This window comes from Passer montanus, unplaced genomic scaffold (genome assembly GCF_014805655.1).
Source record: "Passer montanus isolate IOZ18808 unplaced genomic scaffold, ASM1480565v1 scaffold4, whole genome shotgun sequence".
NCBI classification, from domain to species: domain Eukaryota; kingdom Metazoa; phylum Chordata; class Aves; order Passeriformes; family Passeridae; genus Passer; species Passer montanus.
Genome location: NW_024368818.1, coordinates 9,452,196 through 9,470,994, shown reverse-complemented (window position 1 = coordinate 9,470,994; position 18,799 = coordinate 9,452,196). Strand labels below are relative to the sequence as shown.

At 36.5% G+C, this 18,799-nt stretch overlaps 1 protein-coding gene across 1 annotated transcript in view; it reads left to right on the top strand.

The window, feature by feature from the left end:
• The window catches only part of ARHGAP42 (Rho GTPase activating protein 42), a 142,312-nt gene that overhangs the window by 47,975 nt on the left and 75,538 nt on the right, over positions 1-18,799 (top strand). The window contains exon 3 of the mRNA XM_039718509.1: positions 839-900. Coding sequence (XP_039574443.1) covers positions 839-900 — 62 coding nt within the window. The remainder of the gene's footprint in view (positions 1-838; positions 901-18,799) is intronic.

The following is an 18,799-nucleotide window of genomic DNA, read 5'->3' as shown; positions in this document are numbered from 1 at the left end:
CTACTAGTTGCATCAGGAGAAAGTAAAAACAGATACTTAGCTCTTGTCACGTGATTGTTTTTGGGGATTGTCACCTATGGGACTGTGATGCTGAATCTGAGTAACCCCTATGCCCTTGAGAAAGTAATACAAATGGAAAGAAATATTTTTCAAGACAGATTTGTACCACTTGCTTACATGAGAATGAAGTCTTAAGAGTTTTCAGAATGTTTTCCTCTTTCTTGCCCTCTTTTAGGGGTTAATTCTTGTATTATGTTTCCATTGACTGTGCTTCAGCCCTTTGACTTCTATTTGAAAACAATTTTGAGCAAAGACTCTGTCACAGTTGTAACAGAATTCAAAGCTTAAAAATCAATCATCTGTTTGGGTCACCTGAGACCTTGTCCTTGTAAAACATAAAGCCAAAGAGCAGTTAAATCTAAGCACTTGGCATTTCTTCTAAAATGTTGAGTTTCAAATATTTACCCAAATGTTTTTCATAGTTCTTTCATATACTTGTTCTCCTGCCTTAGTGGGAGAAACTCAATTATTTTCTTTCTGCTCCTGAATTTTGTGGCTGAAAGCAGAATTCTTCTGTTTTGAGACTGACCTTTCCATGTTTCAGGAAATTCAGTTTGCCATGTTCCATTTAAAAATTATTTTTAAAATACATATGACTCTTAAGACTCAGATTCTCTTTCTTTGCTCTTGACCTGCTCCCTGCTTCAGTCTATCTCATTTAAGGCTACTGATTACATTGCAGTATAAGAGAAATATTTTATCATTGTAGCTTCAATCCAGGTAATGGACTCACCTAGTCATTTTAAGCAGAACTTTCTTTTTCTTTGTTTCCTTTCAGCCCAGTCATTGAAGGAGTTTGCTCGGCTCCTGATTGCTGTTGAAGAAGAGAGAAGACGACTGGTAAGTTTGCTGGCAGTAATCTTGGATTGGATCTCTTCTTGAGTAAAATAGTACATTTTTTTCTATTCTCCCTGAAGTGATTTTTTAAAAATTTTATTTGTGTAGTGGAGGTTAAGTACAACATAAGAATTCTTTGGAATTCTTACACAAAGGCAGAAATGTACTAGAACAAACTACAGCAATTTTTATTAAACTGTTCAACCAAAGATGTTTGTATTGATTTAAAAATTGTTTTCTCTCAGTTTTCTACCTTCCAGCTCCCTGACCCAAAACAAGCTTTGAATCCTGGTGTATCTTTCCCTTCCTGCAAGAAGCTTATACTGGAGGTGTAGCTCTGTATTTGTATTTAATGAAATACTCTTGAGAGTAGTCCAGTGAATGTATGCTAGTAATCCAAGAATTTGAGAAGTAATAAGAAAAGAAAGCAAATTCATCGCCCGAGAGAAACTCCTATAGAATACATTATGGATCAATCTGGCTAGAGTAATCCATTGATATGGTGTCCTTATGCCATTTGAATCTGCTGTTTGCTTTGATTTTTATATTTCTATTCAAATATAGCTTTGTTAAAGAAGTTTTCAGTATATTTTTATGGAACTATTAAAAAAAAAAATCCAGGTGAGCAGTGAAGCTATTTTTGTCCTTCTGTGGGAGTCAGTCATGAATAAAGAAGTGAGCTAAGAATTAACATCAGTAGGGGGATTTTTAAATATTGTGAAAGTTTAACTTGCTCTAATCCATCCAAAGATTATGTCTGTGCTGGTTTTCCATTCTCTTATGGGTACTTAGAACATTGAGGTAGGGCTTTTATGACTCAGATTGGAAGAAATTTACAAATTCAGAAAAAAGTTTATATAAATTTGTCGTAACCTAGAAGTAAATAGCCATAGAATTGCTCTCTCACTATTTCTGTTTATATAAATATTTTAAAATGGCATAGTCATAACATTTATTTAGTGCAGTTGCATAGTTAATATCACTTAAATGTATAAAATTATAATTATTTTTTACTTCATGCAAAACATTTTTTCCTGGGTAGCTGGAAGAGTGAGGTGACTGTTCTATACTTGCCGCCTTAAAAGTTGTTTGGCAGAACACTTACTAGTTCCTTAGTTAAACAATGTTTCAAAATTAGTAGCTATCCAGTTTAAGTTAAAGATTGTTATGAGCTAACTATTAGGGAAAAAAAAAAACATGAATAGATGAGGGTTTTATTTTTCAAATTCGTTAGTCTTTCATAATATGTAAAAAAAATTCCTATTATTTTCCCTCTTTTCTTTCCCCTCTTTTTTTTCGTCTCAGAGGAGTCACTACCATTTTCAGTTTTAGAAATTTATGGCCTCTCTTTGCTTTATAATGTGATCTATAATTTTGACAACACACATATAGTGTTTTTGTAAAAGATGTAGGAACTCCTTTAGCATAAAAGAAGGAAAAAAAAAATATTATTAAGTGAAAAAAGACCAGTCAGATGGAATAATATGTTTTGTTCTATGTGTAATATGAATTCTGTGGGAATGCATGGATTGTATAGCTGAGTGTGGTAGGTTGACCCTGGTTGGATTAGCAGTGCCCACCAAAGCTGCTGTGTCACTGCCCTCCTCATCTGGGCAGGGAGAGAAAATACAAGGGAAGGCTCATGGGCTGAGATAAAGGCGGGGAGAGATCACTTGGCAATCACTGTCATGAGCAAAACAGACTTGACTTGGGGAAATCTGTTTAATTTAATGGCAAATCAGAGTAGGGTAATAAGAAGCAAACCCCAAATCTTAAAGAAACTTCTTCTGCCCCTCCCTTCTTTTGAGGCTTTACTTTAATCCCGGTTCTCTACCTCCTCTCTGCCAGTGGCAGAGAAGGGCAGGGGATGAGGGCTGCACCTCCTTCCTCCCCATGGGGAGGACTCCTCACACTCTTCTTTTGTCCCAGTATTGGTCCTTCCCTTGGGGGACAGTCTCCACAAACTTCTCCAGCATGAGTCTTTTCCATGGGCTGCAGTTCTTCATGACCTGCTCCAGGGTGGGTTCTTTCCACAGCAGTGAGTCCTCCAGGGACAGGCTGCTTCAGTGTGGCTTCCCATGGGGTCTTCATGTATGGAGAAGCTGCTCTTGACAGGAAATCTTTTGTAACCAGCTTTTCGCTCAGTTTGGAATAACCTCATTCAGTTCCCATTCTCTGTCCAGGATGAGAACATTGAGTTCATTGAACGCGCATTGAATGCACAGTTTTCATGGTAGTTACATTTGCATAAGAAAATTTATCAAACTTAGGATTTCTCTAGGTTTAAAATGTTTGAGCTGCCTGTTGGTGGACTTTGTTTAATTACTACTGGAGTAAAAGTATCACCTCTGTCAAAAATGTGGATTTTTTATTCCACCGTTTCTTACTGCAGTTTTCTACATGTCATCATAGAATCCAGAGGTTCCTGTGAGGATCAGTGTGCCAAATAGATTCCTAATTAAGGTTTTTGCTTGACAAACTGGTAATTTAACTGTGGAATCTTCAGAGCACTTTTGCTTGCTTCTGAGAAAGTTTGGAACATTATGGATACACTAAGATTTCTCTGCTGGAAGCACTTAAAGCCAGCCAATTTGCAGCTTAGTGATGATATTAAACAAAGTTCTCAGGTGATGGGAAGCTTGAGACACGGCATGCAGGTCTTTAAGAACTTAATTTCCTTCTGCATAAAGACAGAAAACATGCAAAAGTTATTTTTAAAAAGCTTGTTCTTTCTGACATTTTGTAAAAGGCTTGGAAAAAAACATCTATGCAATGTTGTGGCTATTTTTGGATACACTTCATCCTACTACTTTCAACTTTATTTTAATTCTTGTAGCATGTGATAGTAAAATGCACTATTGTATCAGTGAATGCAGGGTGTATGAGAATAAGGAATGACAGATATTAATTTTGCATACCAGCTAATGGCCTTGTTTCCCTGCCTTGAACTTTATTTTATTAAATTGTGAGCATGCATCTAAGTGTATTAATCAGATTTTAATATGAAAAGTATTAAAAAGTATATATTCGTGTGACCAATTTATTTCTAATCTGATGCCTATTAAATTCTTCATAAGTCAAATTATATTTTTGTCTTGGTGAACACAATGTTGGAGTGCTTGTCCACTGAATGTATAAATGAAGTGTTTCCAGTGGTCAAGGAAATAGTTTGAGGTGTTTAGCAAGTCTTCTCTCCTTCCTGCATAAAGAACCAGAAGGAACTATTTTTCTTCTATTCAGAAGAAGCTAATGAAGCAGGACATTATGAACAGTATTATTGGGAAAAACACCGAAGTATAAAATTAAATGAAACTGAAATATTTTGTTTTGTAAGGCTTTGTGGCCATTACTACTGGCAGCAGTAATAATATGGTGATTATTGCAAGTCAGTTTCTTTTATCCTTGTCTTTTATTTTCTGATACTAGAAAATTGATGAGTGGTCAGAAAAAACAAAGGCCATGCACCACAAATTTCCCCTTAAAAAGGAAATAAAGGAAAAAGTAACTCATAAGATGCCTTCTTTTATGATGCACACCCTTAGGTTTTGATGAGGTCTGTCATTTTGTGGTGGTGTCAGTTTAGTGATGCTGTTCGTAAATGGTGCATTAAAAAAACTTCAACCAAACAGCACTACTCTTGGGCTTCACATGTACTGTAAAATAGGATAAAAAAGTCAGATTCATCCCCACTGCATTTCCAATGACTTCAGCAGCAAGCCATCAGGGATGTAGAATAATGACCTCTATTTCCTGCTGTTTATTAGGGAACAATAGAGATGCTATAATTTAATCCCATGTGAATGTTTGAATCTTTATCAAGGGAACTTACTTAAAATAATTTCCTTCCTCTTTCACTGGATTTGCATTCTTTCTGCTAAATAAGTGATATTTTCTATTTTACAGATTCATATTTTATTTATGCTTCCTATTAATTTTATATTGTTATTAAAATTAATAACAAAAATTATCTGGGAGTAAAATAAAATTCTGCTTCCTTTTCCTCTTGTAGGATTATTCTGTGTTGGCATCAGTATAGATGAACTGGTTCATGCTACTGGTCCTAGAGATCCTCTATGAGTTTGAAGCATTGAATGAGTTCTCTTAAGTGTCAGTGTTATCTTGCTGGAAATCCCTGATTATTTCTGAGAGTTTACTAAATCCAAGACTGAAATAGGTTCTTAATTCTTAAATTCCTTGCTATTTATCCAAGTTGGGTTTTTTTTGGCTGTTGGCAGGTGATGAATGGCCCCAGAGCTTTTTCTCTCTGGCATCATGAATCAGTGAGATTCCTGTCCAATATTAAATACTCCAGGGGATAATATAAAAATTCTGAAGTGAATAGTTTTGTACTATGCTGAATGAATATTTTTCTTTATAAAGTCCACTTTTTTGTATCTAATAATCTTCATGCTTCAGACAGTATCTCATTTTTGTGGACTTTTTTTGTATTAACTGGATGTTCTCATTGTAGTTCTGTATTTGCCCTCACACAAGGGGTCTGATGCTATCTGCTTCCAGGGAAAGCATCAAAATACTCAGTTTCAAAAGCTGCACTTGAAGAAAAATAAATGAGCTGTTAAAACCAGCTATCCATGGAATGGTACATAAAATCAGATATTGGAGGGCACAGCATGTTGTTGAGCAGAATTAACCTTTTCCCTATAATGCAAAGTGCATTACAGATTCCATCAGAAGAGTAAGCAGTCTCCTATCCACAGGGGCAGCTTATTTCCCAGTTTATACAGGGGAAAAATAACATTGCATGTACTAGCACCCTGAGACTGCAGAACAAACACCTGGCATTTTGTTTTGCATGGTGTCTCTCAAATTGAAAAAAAATAATGTTTAATGGTGTTTTGATATAATTGGTAACTGATTTCAGTGTTTTTCACCTCTCATGCAAGATTGGCATTTAAATTAATCTCCTTGGTAGGAGTCTGCAGGGAAGAAGACTGAGAGCTTATTACTGTAAGTGAAAGAAAATGCCACAAATAAAAGGACTTCTTTGAAGTTACGACTGTTTTTTTGTTTCTTTATTTTTGTTTTTACTCTACTCCCTCTCCCCCCACCATGTTTGCTGTTTAAAATTAATTAAAAGCACTTGGGTTTAGCGAGTTTAGATTTTTTCTTATACTTAAGATGGCTGTACATCCTATTGAGTCATTAAGGTAGCATGGACTGTTTTCTTAGGTAACCTCTTTGGAAAGTCTTTCTGAATTTCTGCATCAGATTACTAATTTAGGAATACCTTTTTGAGGTTTCTATTGAGGAAGGACCAGTAAATGAGTAATGAATTTTTAAATTTTCTTCTAAAAATAATTTTAACCTACATTTATCTATTTATTTTTTCACCTTTTCTTCCTCCTATTTCATCCCAGATATAGCAGAGAACATATTTGATATTAATTACAAAAAAATCCATGCCTTTGGTAAGGGAAGTTCTGCGAGATAGGAAAATACTGGTTTCAACAGTTTTGGGCTTTTTATTTTGTTTTGGTTTTTTTTTAACTGTCAGCTTACTGTCTTCTGACAAGCTAAGTTTTAGAAATCATTGGGAAAATTACTGGAAGCAAATAGGATGCTTTCACAAACCTTTTTGGGAGCCCCCATTTTGAATACTTGCTATATGCATTTCTGGCCAGAAAGTATTACATAGACTACAAAAGAAACAGAGGAAGGCAACAAGGAAGGCTTAAGACCCAGAAGCTGAGAATGAGAAGAAACTGCAAGGAGGCCTCTTTGATTAGCTTTAATTCAAACAAATTAGATCAATGTTATTTGGAGGCCTGTGGTCCATTAATTGAAATGACATCTTTAAGCACACTTGAACTAGTCCTCAGCAACAGGTTAAGACTTCAGCCCTTGACATCAGATTTTTCTTCCTTTCTTTTTTTTTCCTTGCTGATACAATTGTCAGTCTTAATTCGTAAGGATAAACAAGAAAAAACCTTGCAAAATCACTTGAAGACTATTGCAGAAGCAAGAGTGTGCTCTGCAGCATTGCATGGTTTTTTTACTGTGTTTTAACTCCAGAATGACTGGAAGAAATGTGCTACACAGAATTTTATCTAATTAGCAGTTTGCAGAACCAGCTTTGCCTTAAATCTAAGTCAGCCTTGTGTTAACTCTTCATATTAATTGCATATCTGTAGACTGTAGACCTTTTGAGAAAAGGTCTTCCCTGTTGTGCTGGTACAAATGTTTATGTGACTGTGTGGTGAACATAATTGGAGAAGTGATCCAGCTGGAAAAATAATTCCTCTCGCACTAACTTTCTATTACTTCCTTCCCATCACTGCAGTGCACACAAGGAAAATTAAGACCTTCAGGGCCAGAATTACTATCCAGAAGACAGTAATTACTTTTATATAATTGGTATCAAAAACATACTAGAACTGTACCTTCATTTCCCTGCAGATGTTATCTCTGACCATATAGCTCATATATGAGATCAGGAAGTGATAGGTGTATTTCTGTCATGCAGACTTCCTAGAGAGCAATAGTCCATGCTGTCTTAATGATTGTTTGGTGGGTTCTTGTCGAGAGGGAACTCTCAATGCAGTTTTCCCCCTTGCCCTGTCTTGGGCTAGAAGGAATCCTGTTTGTTGTCTTTTTCTGCACCACTTAAGTGTGAAAATACATGTGTTCAGTGGATGTTTCTTAGCATTTGTGCTCAGTTAATAAAACCACAAAAAACAGAGTAATAAAAGTAAACAGTTCATGTTCTGTTATCATTAAGGTAATTTAACATATAACATCTGTACATATTTCTGAACTTTTCTCAGATAAAGAACACATACTAGGCCAGACAATTTGGAGATAAAATTATGAGTGCTATTAGTACAGAGCATTAGCTGGCTTTTCCAGATAACACTGCATCAGCTTCCATAATTGTACACTTGGTATGTTCCTGATTTGTTAAATTCAATTTCTAATTTCACCAATAATATTTGTGATTTAAAATATTTTTTCCTTTTTTTTTTTTTTTTTTTTTTTTTTTTTTTTTTTTTTTTTTTTTTTGGAAATGAAGAAAAAATAGTCATCCTGGGACATTTGAGTATGATAATTTTTAAAAGATCAAACTGGTCTCAACAGAATTAAGTTACAACTTGTCCCTCTCACATCACTGTGACTGCCATCCTCTGGAACTGAAAATACAGGTCCATATTTTCTTTAACTGTGCAGAAGGTACTTTCGCAATCACTGTGTTGTGACAGAGCAGTACTATTAATTCAGAATATGTTCAGAGTTTTATGATCATGAAGTCAACAGAGAACCTACTGTTTATGTTTTGATCTGTATTTCTTAGCAGCTTTCTCTCTACGTTTTTCTTTTGAAAATGTGAGATATTTCCTGTTGATATGAATGTCCAGAGTGCAGAACCATATCGTATGCAGAGCCTTTTGTACCCTGTGCTCCTCATCCTGGGCCTAGATAATTTAATTGCCTTAAAACCTACCCGTTGAGGAGGAAAGCAATTTTACTGTTTTTAGAGACTGTCTTTGCTGTTTTCCAGGATAGTTGTCATAGAGTTGATTTGTGACAAAGTTATTTTTCTTGTAGTCAGCAACTTTGTAAGAGGTGTGAAAATGTAGATCTCCCATGTTGATCTATGCTGTTGTTTTGACTGGATAGTTGGCATCAAAGAGGGATCACTTGTCTGTCTTCACGCGGCTAAGAGGCTGTGAGTAAGACAGGAGAGTGGGAATAGGATAATTGTTCAAGAGGAAAGGAAAGGGGAACAGAGATAAAGGGATTTATAAGATTCACATACATTCCTTTGCCATCTTACATAAACAGTGATCCAAGCCTTAGTAAGAAGTCTTTGGTAATTCAGTGTCTATATACTATTTGCTTTTTAGTCTTCTGCAGAGAATGCAAATTAAGAAAATATTTTTTAGAAAATATTTTTAAGAAACAAAGTGTGTTGCAGGAGATTAGTGTAATTGGTTGTTGCAATTAGTTTCTCCTGCTTTCTATATTCAAGTTGTGAGTATTTGCCTCCATATGGATATACAATTAGAGAATGGCTAATGGGTTGGAAGGGATCTTAAAGACCATACTCCAACTCCCCCTGCTGTGGCAGGGAGGAGGCCACCCACTAGACCAGGTTGCTCAAAGCCCCATCCAGCTTTCAACACTTCTGGGGGCAGGACATCCACAATTTCTCTGGGCAACATGTGCCAATGTCTCACCACTCTGAAATTAAAGAATTTCTTCCTTGTATTTAACCTAAACCTACCCTTTTTGTAGGGTAGGTTTAAATGTTTAAAGACATTCCCCCTTATGTAGTCGTTACCTTGCAGCATTTTTCAGTGAGAACATTCACAAAATGAGATTTTGTGAATGTTCTTGCTATTTCCAGTTTTGAAGAGTATCATGGAGAGAGATATGAAATGCTGTCTTCATTAAAATATAAAATGAAAGGTTAGTTGGAAAGCCTCTTGCTACTTGTCATTTTATAAATCTAATTTGTTCTCAATTCATATGTTCACTCCATGGAGGCATTAACTGCATGTAGTATTGAATTGCGTAATAGCTCTTCCCAAAGTTTTGAGAAGCATTCTGTGAGTAGCATGGCTGGAAGGAGTTTGTTTTAATGATGTTTTAGTCTTCACAGAAATGTGGTAGTTGCAATTTTAGTTTGCAGATTATTTTGCTTCCACCACAATCACTAAGTGTCTTTACAGATGACTCTTGACAGAGAAAAAGAAAGAAAGATTTTGCACTTTCAAAAGACTATTTTAAGGGAACGTGAGTTCTGGATCAGCCAACCTTATAGACTTTAAGTTTTATGCATTTATTTTCTTACTACAGAGGGAGGGAATGGAGCTGGTCATAGAAGAGGATATGTGCTGTACCCATTGCTAGGTTATAATCATGTCAGAACATGATGCTACCTGACATGCTACCACTTTCTACATTTTTTTAATGGATTCTGAATTTATCTGCAATTCTTCTGGAAGTATGAAAAAAGGTGCTTTATTCTTACAAATTTAATTTTTAATTTTTTTTCGTTAGTCTGACCTCCGGAATGAAACCACAGTATTTGTTGTTCTTATGTAATGTCCTGAGAAGTGTGATTAAAAACAGAAAACAACACAAGCACTTTATGTACCAAAGGGTGTGTAGAAACAAATATGCCTTTATTTAAACCAAACAAACACCAGCCAAAGTCCCCACCTTTTCGCAAGGAAGCAAAATATTCTCCCTTGAGCAATCTGTGTAATCTGCATGGGCTCATAGCTGTGTTACATACAAAGGTGTTTTATATAAGTATTCTCTGTCAGGATGTCATGTTAATATTTGCAGAACACCTAGGTTGCCTTAATTATACTTTTCAAATGTCTGCAGAGGCTTCAGTTAGTGTTGTTTTGAGAAGCTTTCTTGGATGTATCTCCCAGATTAAGTGCTTTTGCTTCGAGCTAAGACTGAAACAATTTAACAGTTTTGTCTGTTTCTTGGCAGCCTTGCCAGTTTATTATGTACCTACTTCACAAAACTGACCTGGCTAAAAGCAAAACAAACAAGATATTTACTGGTTATTTTTCAACCATGTTGCAACAGACTGTTTCAGTGTCACAGCAACAGAGGACAGAAGAAGTCAAAAACAGGATGAAGGGGCAATTCAAGATCAGCAAACTGCTTAAGCTAGCATGATCGCCAAAATAAATTACTACAAATCTACTTCTTGGTGCAATATTTGTTGCAGCCCTGCTATTACAAGTAGTTGCAGTCAGGGAAGAGATTATTTTTCTAGTGTTAAAAGGAAATTAGAGTAGAAATCTGGAAGCCATGGTCATATAGTCCTGAGGAAAGTGTTGAAGTATGGGGCCAAGGAGTCTGGTAGCCTTAAGGATTAAGATATTGTGAGAGCTACTTCTTTGGATAGCTGTTCTTTATTAAAAGCTATTTTTCAAACAATGTTGAGTTATGTTTCCTTTCTGGGTTAAGTGGAGGTGGCCCATCCACCTTGGCCAAAATCGTTAACATTTTGGCCCAATTTATTGTCATGTGACATGTCATGACGTGATCTCATGGAGTTGATGTGAAATTGCCCCTGGAGTCCAAGTGTCATAGTGAGTATGGAGTGGGCTATGGCGAGCCAAAGCGTGCAGCGGGGTCTGGCACTGACCTGAGTCTCCACGTGTCCCAGGGCCCTGGGCTGGGGCCAGCGCGGAGCCGTCAGTGGCCGCACACAGGCTCAGCCCAGGCCCGTGCACATCCCGTCAGTCCTGACAGCACTGCCCGCCCAGCTGCTGTCAGACTGTACCCAGCATTCCCACCCTGTGGCTAAAGGCCAGTTTTTCACCAGGGATACTATTGAGGGGGCGGGGGAGCTGCTTGATAGGGTGACACCATCCATAATTCCCACACTGAGGCAAAGGGTGACTCGGTTTCCCTGATGGACATCCAGCAGGACCACAGGGAGGCACGACCTCTGCAGCTGAGCCCACTTAACAACACACAATCCCATCTTACCAGAGTGACAGTTTAAAGAAACCAGACTAGCCCTTTGTCTCCCCTAAGCTGCCTTTTACACTATATTGAGACCTTTTTACAAGCTAGATGAGAGCTTCCTAAGTTGACTTGTTTTGTTAGTTGTATTTGCATGAGAGCAGAAAAAAAGGCTAAAAAATCTGAATCTGATACTATTTTTAGACCTTTTGCTCTAAATGTCTTGTCATGGCATGTGTCATTACATGTCATGTGCTCCTTTCTTAATTCTGTGTGCTGTTCTCAACATACTCATTTTGAATTTTCACCACTGACAGCTGTCAGAACCTTCTAATTTATAATAATTCAACATTTGAGCCTTAAATAATATCTTCAGTGTGTCAGCTACCAGTAAAATTTAGTATGCTAATAGTAAGGAGAAATGGAAAGGTTTTCTATGGATTCTATATCTATAAAAGCTCCCTTACCTCTGACTAGTTTGCAGCTGTGGCTGACCTGCATTTTTTCAGAATATATCTTAAATGTTCATACACGTGCTTTTGTTTCCTGAAAGGATACATACTTCCAGTTTCAACATTAACAGTTCCTGGGCATAGTACCATTACAAACAGCTAAGCTGATTTTGGCTTTATGCCTGGCTGTGTCCATTCACAAAGTAGTTGTTAAAGCAAAATACAGCTTCTAATTACATTAATCTCTTTGAGTAGCTAATTTCCTCAGCACCAACTTCTTCTTGTTGTTTTGGTTTGGTTTGGGTTTTTTGACAATGCTTTTTGGGGTTTGGTTTTGTTGGTGCTAAAGAAATAACAAATAGTAGATAGAAGAATCATGGCAGTATCCAAGCTATCAAGAATGTGTCACTGAAGCAAAGCATTGCACTGTCAGACCACCTTTCTCAGTGTTTTATTTCACAGCAGCTGTGTAATATAATGCAAAGTGATTCCTCATAGTAACCGATAGCAGACCTATTAACCCCACTTGTGCAGTTAGTGGCATTGGCCCATGAAGACCTGCAGTATCTGTGAAGGTGCAAATTAATTCTCATACTGGAAGGCAGCCCCTGTTGATCACAAGTAGTGCAGGGCCAGCTGTAAAACAGCACAATTTGGCCTGGCTGTTTGAATTCTCACCTTCACTAAGAACAGCAGACAGGTATTATGTGACTGCTTACATAGCTACATAGTCCCCATAGCCATCACTTAGTCACAGATAAGGCATTTTTTTCTTCACATAGAAGTGATTGCATTGATTGCTAAAAGAGAAAGTAGGTAGACCAATACTTAAGACCCCTTTCAGTTTGAACTGTTCACCTTCTCAAGCTCTCATGCGGACTTGAAACTTTTATTTCTTTGTCTGGGAAGTGTAAATGCTGCTTACATCATGTAGCTAAGAAGAGACAATCATCTGACAGGAAGAATTTGGGAGAGAATTTAGGCTGCATGTCAGGAAAACTTCCTCATGATGAGCTGCATTGTGAAATACTTTGCCAAAGAAAATAGACTTTGCTGAGGAAAATGTCTATAAGGGACAAACTGAGATTAGGCCAAGTTGGAAAATGTAATGTAGAAACAAAGTACTTTTTACTGCTCAGTGACCATGCATGCCTCTTAGCTGGGAGTGTGGTTAATCAGATTGTCATTAAGTATCTTTCAGTAAGTTATTTCAAGGGTGCCCGTCGTGGTAATGGCTAAGGGAATGCTGTATTTCTCAAAAAGACTTCCACACTCTTTTTTGATTAGGGATTACGGGGAAAATGAGAAACACGCAGAAGTTGGACAACATCTAACAAATCTACTTTTCCAGCTGAATTTAAGAGTAACATCCTCACCTATGATATTTGTCTTGAGAGTATTTTGTGCGAGGCTCTAAATAGGTTGATTTCAGTATTTTGGAGCCAAAATTTCTATGGAGAGTTCTGTTGCTGGCCATTTTTATTGCTTGTGTGTTTGAAGAAAATCAGAGCTACTGTGTAAAAAATAACCATTTCTGGCAATTAAAAAAAATTATTGATATTCTCTGACAGATTCTTCAGTATGAAATATTTAAAAGAAAATCCTAACTGCAGTAAACAATCCTGCCAACATCTTGGCTTCCATGTTGGGTTAGCCATTTGGTTATTTTTATGTCTCACTGCTAAACTTACATTGTATTTATTTATTTGTTTCAAACTTGAAATTTTGAGGTGTTTGTTCTTACTTTGGACTCAGAAGTTGTTGCTTGTGACATCCAGGCAATCAAACTCTTGATCACTTAAGAAGTCTGCTGCTAAAGAACAGCTTGTCTATCTCCTTTAATGTGTCCAGCTTCGATCTAGGAAGAAGGAGCCTGCACTCTGACTCTGTTTTTTTAAGGAAAGACTATTTAAAGGTAGTTTCAGGAATTCTGACAAATAAAGCTTGTCAAAATAAATGTTATGATGAGTCTGGCAGCTCAACATCCCTTAAGGAATAATCTACACTAATTAAATAACATTGCTTTTACTTTTTATGGCAAGTTAGAAAGTTCTTACTTTGATTAGTTAAATGTTTATTTATTCTTTTATTGATTTCCAACTTTCCCTTCACATCCTAATGGACCTCACAAGGAGGCCTGTTCAGGGTACATTCACTCCGCTCTGGAGAGGTTTTGTTGACATCTACACAGTGAGGGAAACAGGCCTGGCTGCAAAATTTACAGATCAGGATTTGGAAAAGCAAAGAGACAAAATAATAAACATACAGAGCTGATTTGGGGTAACTGTTAAGTAGATCTACTGCCAGATTAAAAATGTCTTGGAAAGTTTAAAATTACCTTTTTGTAGAATAAAGCTTTTTGCTTATTTGCTAGAATTTATCTTAATCAGATAATTTCTGTAAATGTTAATGTATTGAACAAAATGTTAAAAAAGCCACACAACTCTCCACAAAAGCAGAGACCTTCACTTCTGCACTTCTTAAATTGAAGATTTCCTCCTGTAGAACAAGATTGTGTTTTGTTTTGTTTACTCATTGTTCATGGGAAAAAATGTTCCATGGGATAAAAGTTTAAGTAGGTAAGGATACTTGTAATATCCTAAAATATCTATATTTAGCAGAGTACTCAATAGAATAATGTGCTGTTAACAATGTTGTGAAGTGTGGTATACTTAAATTCTGGATCCGTTTTTTTTCTTAATTAGTTCTGTGCTCCAATTATGCTGTTTCCTGTGTTTATGTAGCCATTTCCCACTTGATAATATGTAGTATAAACGTTCAAGCTGAGAAATTTTTTGGTTTGTTTGGACAGCCATAAAGGGGGGTTAAACCAGGAAAATTTTCTTCTGCTGCCTATCTGAAACTATATTCTCAAGCTCTTTTCCCTTCTGTGTGATTTGAACTCTCAGCCTAGTCAAGAGACATGCACTGTTTGTATTAATGGTAGTGATAAAGAGATAAATGCCTAGACTTGCAAGTACACTACCAAACTGTTTTTCCTTCTGTTTAGTGGTGTTTGTAGCTGCTTTATCTTTTGCTCAGTTTTTGCTGAGTTACAGTCCATAGAGTAAGCTGTAAAAAGGAAAGGTATCTCTTACTGGATGATTAGCTACCTACCATGACCATATCCGCAGCTGATTTATGTCTTCTAAGTATTTTCAGAGTGTTGCTAAAGAAAAAAAGGGACAAAAAACCCCAACTGTTGTTTTGGTTTGTTTTTGTGGGTTTTTGTTTGTTTGTTCTTGGTTGGTTGATTGGTTGGTTGGTTATTTGGGGCTTTTTTTCCCCTTTCATTTATCACCAGGTAGGTTTTTTCCTCCAAAAGGAAGAGGAAACGTCTAGCTTCAGTCATCTTTGTAATTGCGCATATATCAGAAAAAGTTAAATGCATTCTTTAACGCTTTATAAAATGTTCCTATGGTGGAAAATAATTTTGCCATTGCAGCTAAGCAGTAAGTCTAAGAGACATGAGAGGCTGTGAGTGAGAGGAGGGAGAAGGGGCACACAACAGTTTCCAGCTCAAGTTGTTATTGCCAGTAGTGATGGAAACCCCACTGAGCTCTTGCTCGCTGAAGGAAAACCAGGAATATGGGACACAGAGAAATCGAGTTTTTGAAGTGTGTCCTTGTACAATGAAAGAGTAGGTGACATGCATGGTCTTTGTTATGTGAAAGGATTTTGAGGGAAAAGAAGGCACTGGCATATCTTGAAAATAAGTAAAAGCACAGGAGGAGATACAAAAACAGAGCCAAGGTATAGCAAATTTTTCCCAATATATTATCTTCTACTGGGCTTTTACAATAAATTACGAGGTATAAAAGTTGGGTCTTTCCCCTTTCCTTTTTAACTTACTGGCCACTGTTTTCTCTTAACACATTAAAAACTCCTGTAGGGGCAAGATGTGAGTATTTTTTCACATAGACTAAAAATACTGAAGCACATTCCTCGATATACAATGCTTCTGCATTTGAATTTTACCTTACAGTGGTCAATGCATGTAGTGTGTGGGTACTTATAGATAACCAGATTCTCTGTAGCATCTACCACTGCTTCTGCTCTTTTGGGAAGTTGCTGGGTGTTATTGTGCTCAGTGCCTCCTCAGGAAAATGTGTTTGGTAATGGCTAACATTGCATTAGAGTAAGTCAGTCTGCTTAAACCCACACATTGAGGAAGTGAGTGAAGAAGAACCAGTTGATGCTTTTGGCTTCCAATTTCTGAACACACTGAAGATAAGACAAGTCCTTAAGACATTGTCTCAGGACTTTTATTGTCAATACCTAGAACAGGAATTTATCAAAATATATTAATGTGAGAGTTTTCTAGTGGATCAAAACATCTTAGACTCTAATTGTAAATGTATTTTACCTTCAGGTTGGCTAAGTTTTTTTCTGTTTTGAAGTGATCTCTTTCTTCTGTGTATTAAATGCAACAGTATTGGGGTCCCTCCTCCCAGTTGATCAAATTTAAATGTCTTGTCCTTCCAGTTTTTGACACTGACTCTTTGTAGCTGAGCTGAAGGAGTGATGGCAAGTCCTTCAGTAGGCACTGCTTGGGCACATTTGGTGTTTTCCTAATGAATGAAGGTGTCCCAGTTTTGGTATTAGTTTTGAATGCTAGGAATCTTGAGCTCTGCTTTTTGTCTTTAGCATACAGCAGGATCTGTGTTATTTACAAGCAGAGTAGCCCATGCTGTATGAACCCTCCCGCTGTGTAAGATTACTAAATCATGGAGCTAGTACTGTAGCTTGTCGTGTTTGTTCAAAACTCAGTTTTAGAACTGTGCTATAATGAATATTTCTTAAAATTGATCTAGGTATCCTATTTTAGATGTGCATCTGTGGCCTGAAAACATGAATTAAAGATTGCTTAATAATGGTAATGTCACCAGAATTTAGTTTACAACTCTGTTGAGCTATAAGTTACTTGAGTTATGACATTCTTGATTTTCAGATTGGTTCAGTGGTGCTATCAGTAGTAAAACTTAAATATTTTATGCTGTTACTAAGGTAGTAATCCTCTCAATACCTGCATAGTTTTCTGAGTAACCCTGAATAATTCTGATCCTTTCCTGCAGATAAACACTGCATTTAAGAATCACCAGCACCTTAAATTTTGCTCAGAAGCTAACAGTGTAAAAAGAATTTGAGCATTAATACTCCTTGCATAATTCTATCAGTTTTCACATTCTATCTCCCAGAGCACATTGCAGAGCCTTACTAGGAGTTGAGTCACTGTGAGCTCCACAGTTGGTAGAGAAGGACATCCTAAGCGTCACTATCAGGATGAAACATGCATGTATGCTACAATTTTATTCCTCTGTTGCTGTTGAAGTACCCGGGAGCAGCAGCTGACACAGTAGGACCAGCAGGCTGGGACTGGCTTGTGCAGACTCTGCTAACAAAGTAAGCAAGCACTTTAGCAAAGCAAATTTCAAGCAGCACTTCCCTCCAAACTTTTATTGCTAATGAGGGCCCTTTATTCAAATCCATTTCTTGGCAAGGATTGTGAGAGGATTGTGAGAGGAATGAAGTCAATTTTGTTAAAAGTTACTGTGGGAGGGCAGGAGCAGTATTGTTAAACCCATGTCTGGACAATTCCCTTGGTATTATTCTTTGCATCTTAATTTCCCCATGAAGACTAATTTACAACATACCAGTATTTACATCTTTATTCAGTACTTGTAATACTTGATACAGAGTTGGACATTCTTGACACATGAGAAGAGCTGTGGAATTACTTTTGTTATTTTATTCAGGCTAGCAAAGGGAAGGGCAGAAATTAAAATTTAAAATCAATAATTTTAATATAATATTAATGTTTGAATTTTTACCCTTACCACTTCCACTACATTATAAAGAATAACTTTTCTGAGTTTGTTTGGGCCCCTTTTGTACACAGATGTTTCTTCTGGGGGCTATCCAGTGTTCCAACAAACACTGGACTTCTTTGCCATTTTGTAAGCTGTGAGTGGGAGATGACAGATAAGTTACGTGCTTACTCTGAATGCTTTAAAATTTAAGATCTGATTTCCTTCAATTTAACACATGCAACTAGTGTGTGTTTACTAATGGTCATAAAGCTAGCCAAGCCCTTTAATATTTCAGCTGGATTTTTTGTCTTGATACTGACCTCTGGCATTCAATTTCTTGAGATTATTATGAAATACAAGCACACTCTGCTTTTTATTTCTCTTATCAACTGCTGTTATTCATTTGTCCATTTCCATTTTTGTCTTCTGAATACTTTGTGTTGCTTTTCCAGGAGGCTGTTTGCTTTTACATTGGTGTTATTTATGGATCATAGCATCTAAAAGTATTTATGCAATTTTTTATGTAGTCTTATTTTATAAGATGCTATAAATGTAAAATTTTGGTATTATTATTTTATTTTTAAAAAGAATAAATTTTAAGTGTCTGGTAAAAATTTAAATACATTCTTGAAGGCTACCATCACATGGTTTTCCTATTGTAATCTAAGTTTATAAAAGTCTGTTGAATATGATGGTAGCAAGAAAATATTCAGTTTGGTCTTATTTGGGTCAAATAATTTAGGTATTTAACTTCTTTCTTCATTCACCTTCCTAAAGAAAATTAAATCTAGCAGTCTTTTGAGATTTGAAGTAAAATAAAGAATTATGAGAAAAAAGAATATCTGATTTTTTACATGGAACATATGTGAGGAACATGACTGTTTTCAATAATCCATGTTTGCTTAAGACTTTTTTTGCTTAAGTTTTGTGCATCTTGAAGATGTAAACCAGAATTAACATAAAGGTATTTGTAGCAATTTCACTTCAGCAATTCCAAATGCTTGAAAGGCATCTAATATTCCTCCTCAAACAAACCTGCTTTCTGTAGGCAGATGACAATATACTATATGCTGTAAATAATTTTTAAGGCTGTCTGTAAAATGTATTAGATGTCTCATTGCCTCTGCATGTTATCAGAGGCAGTTTTTTCACTGGGCATGTGACAGGTTTGTAGCCTCTGAC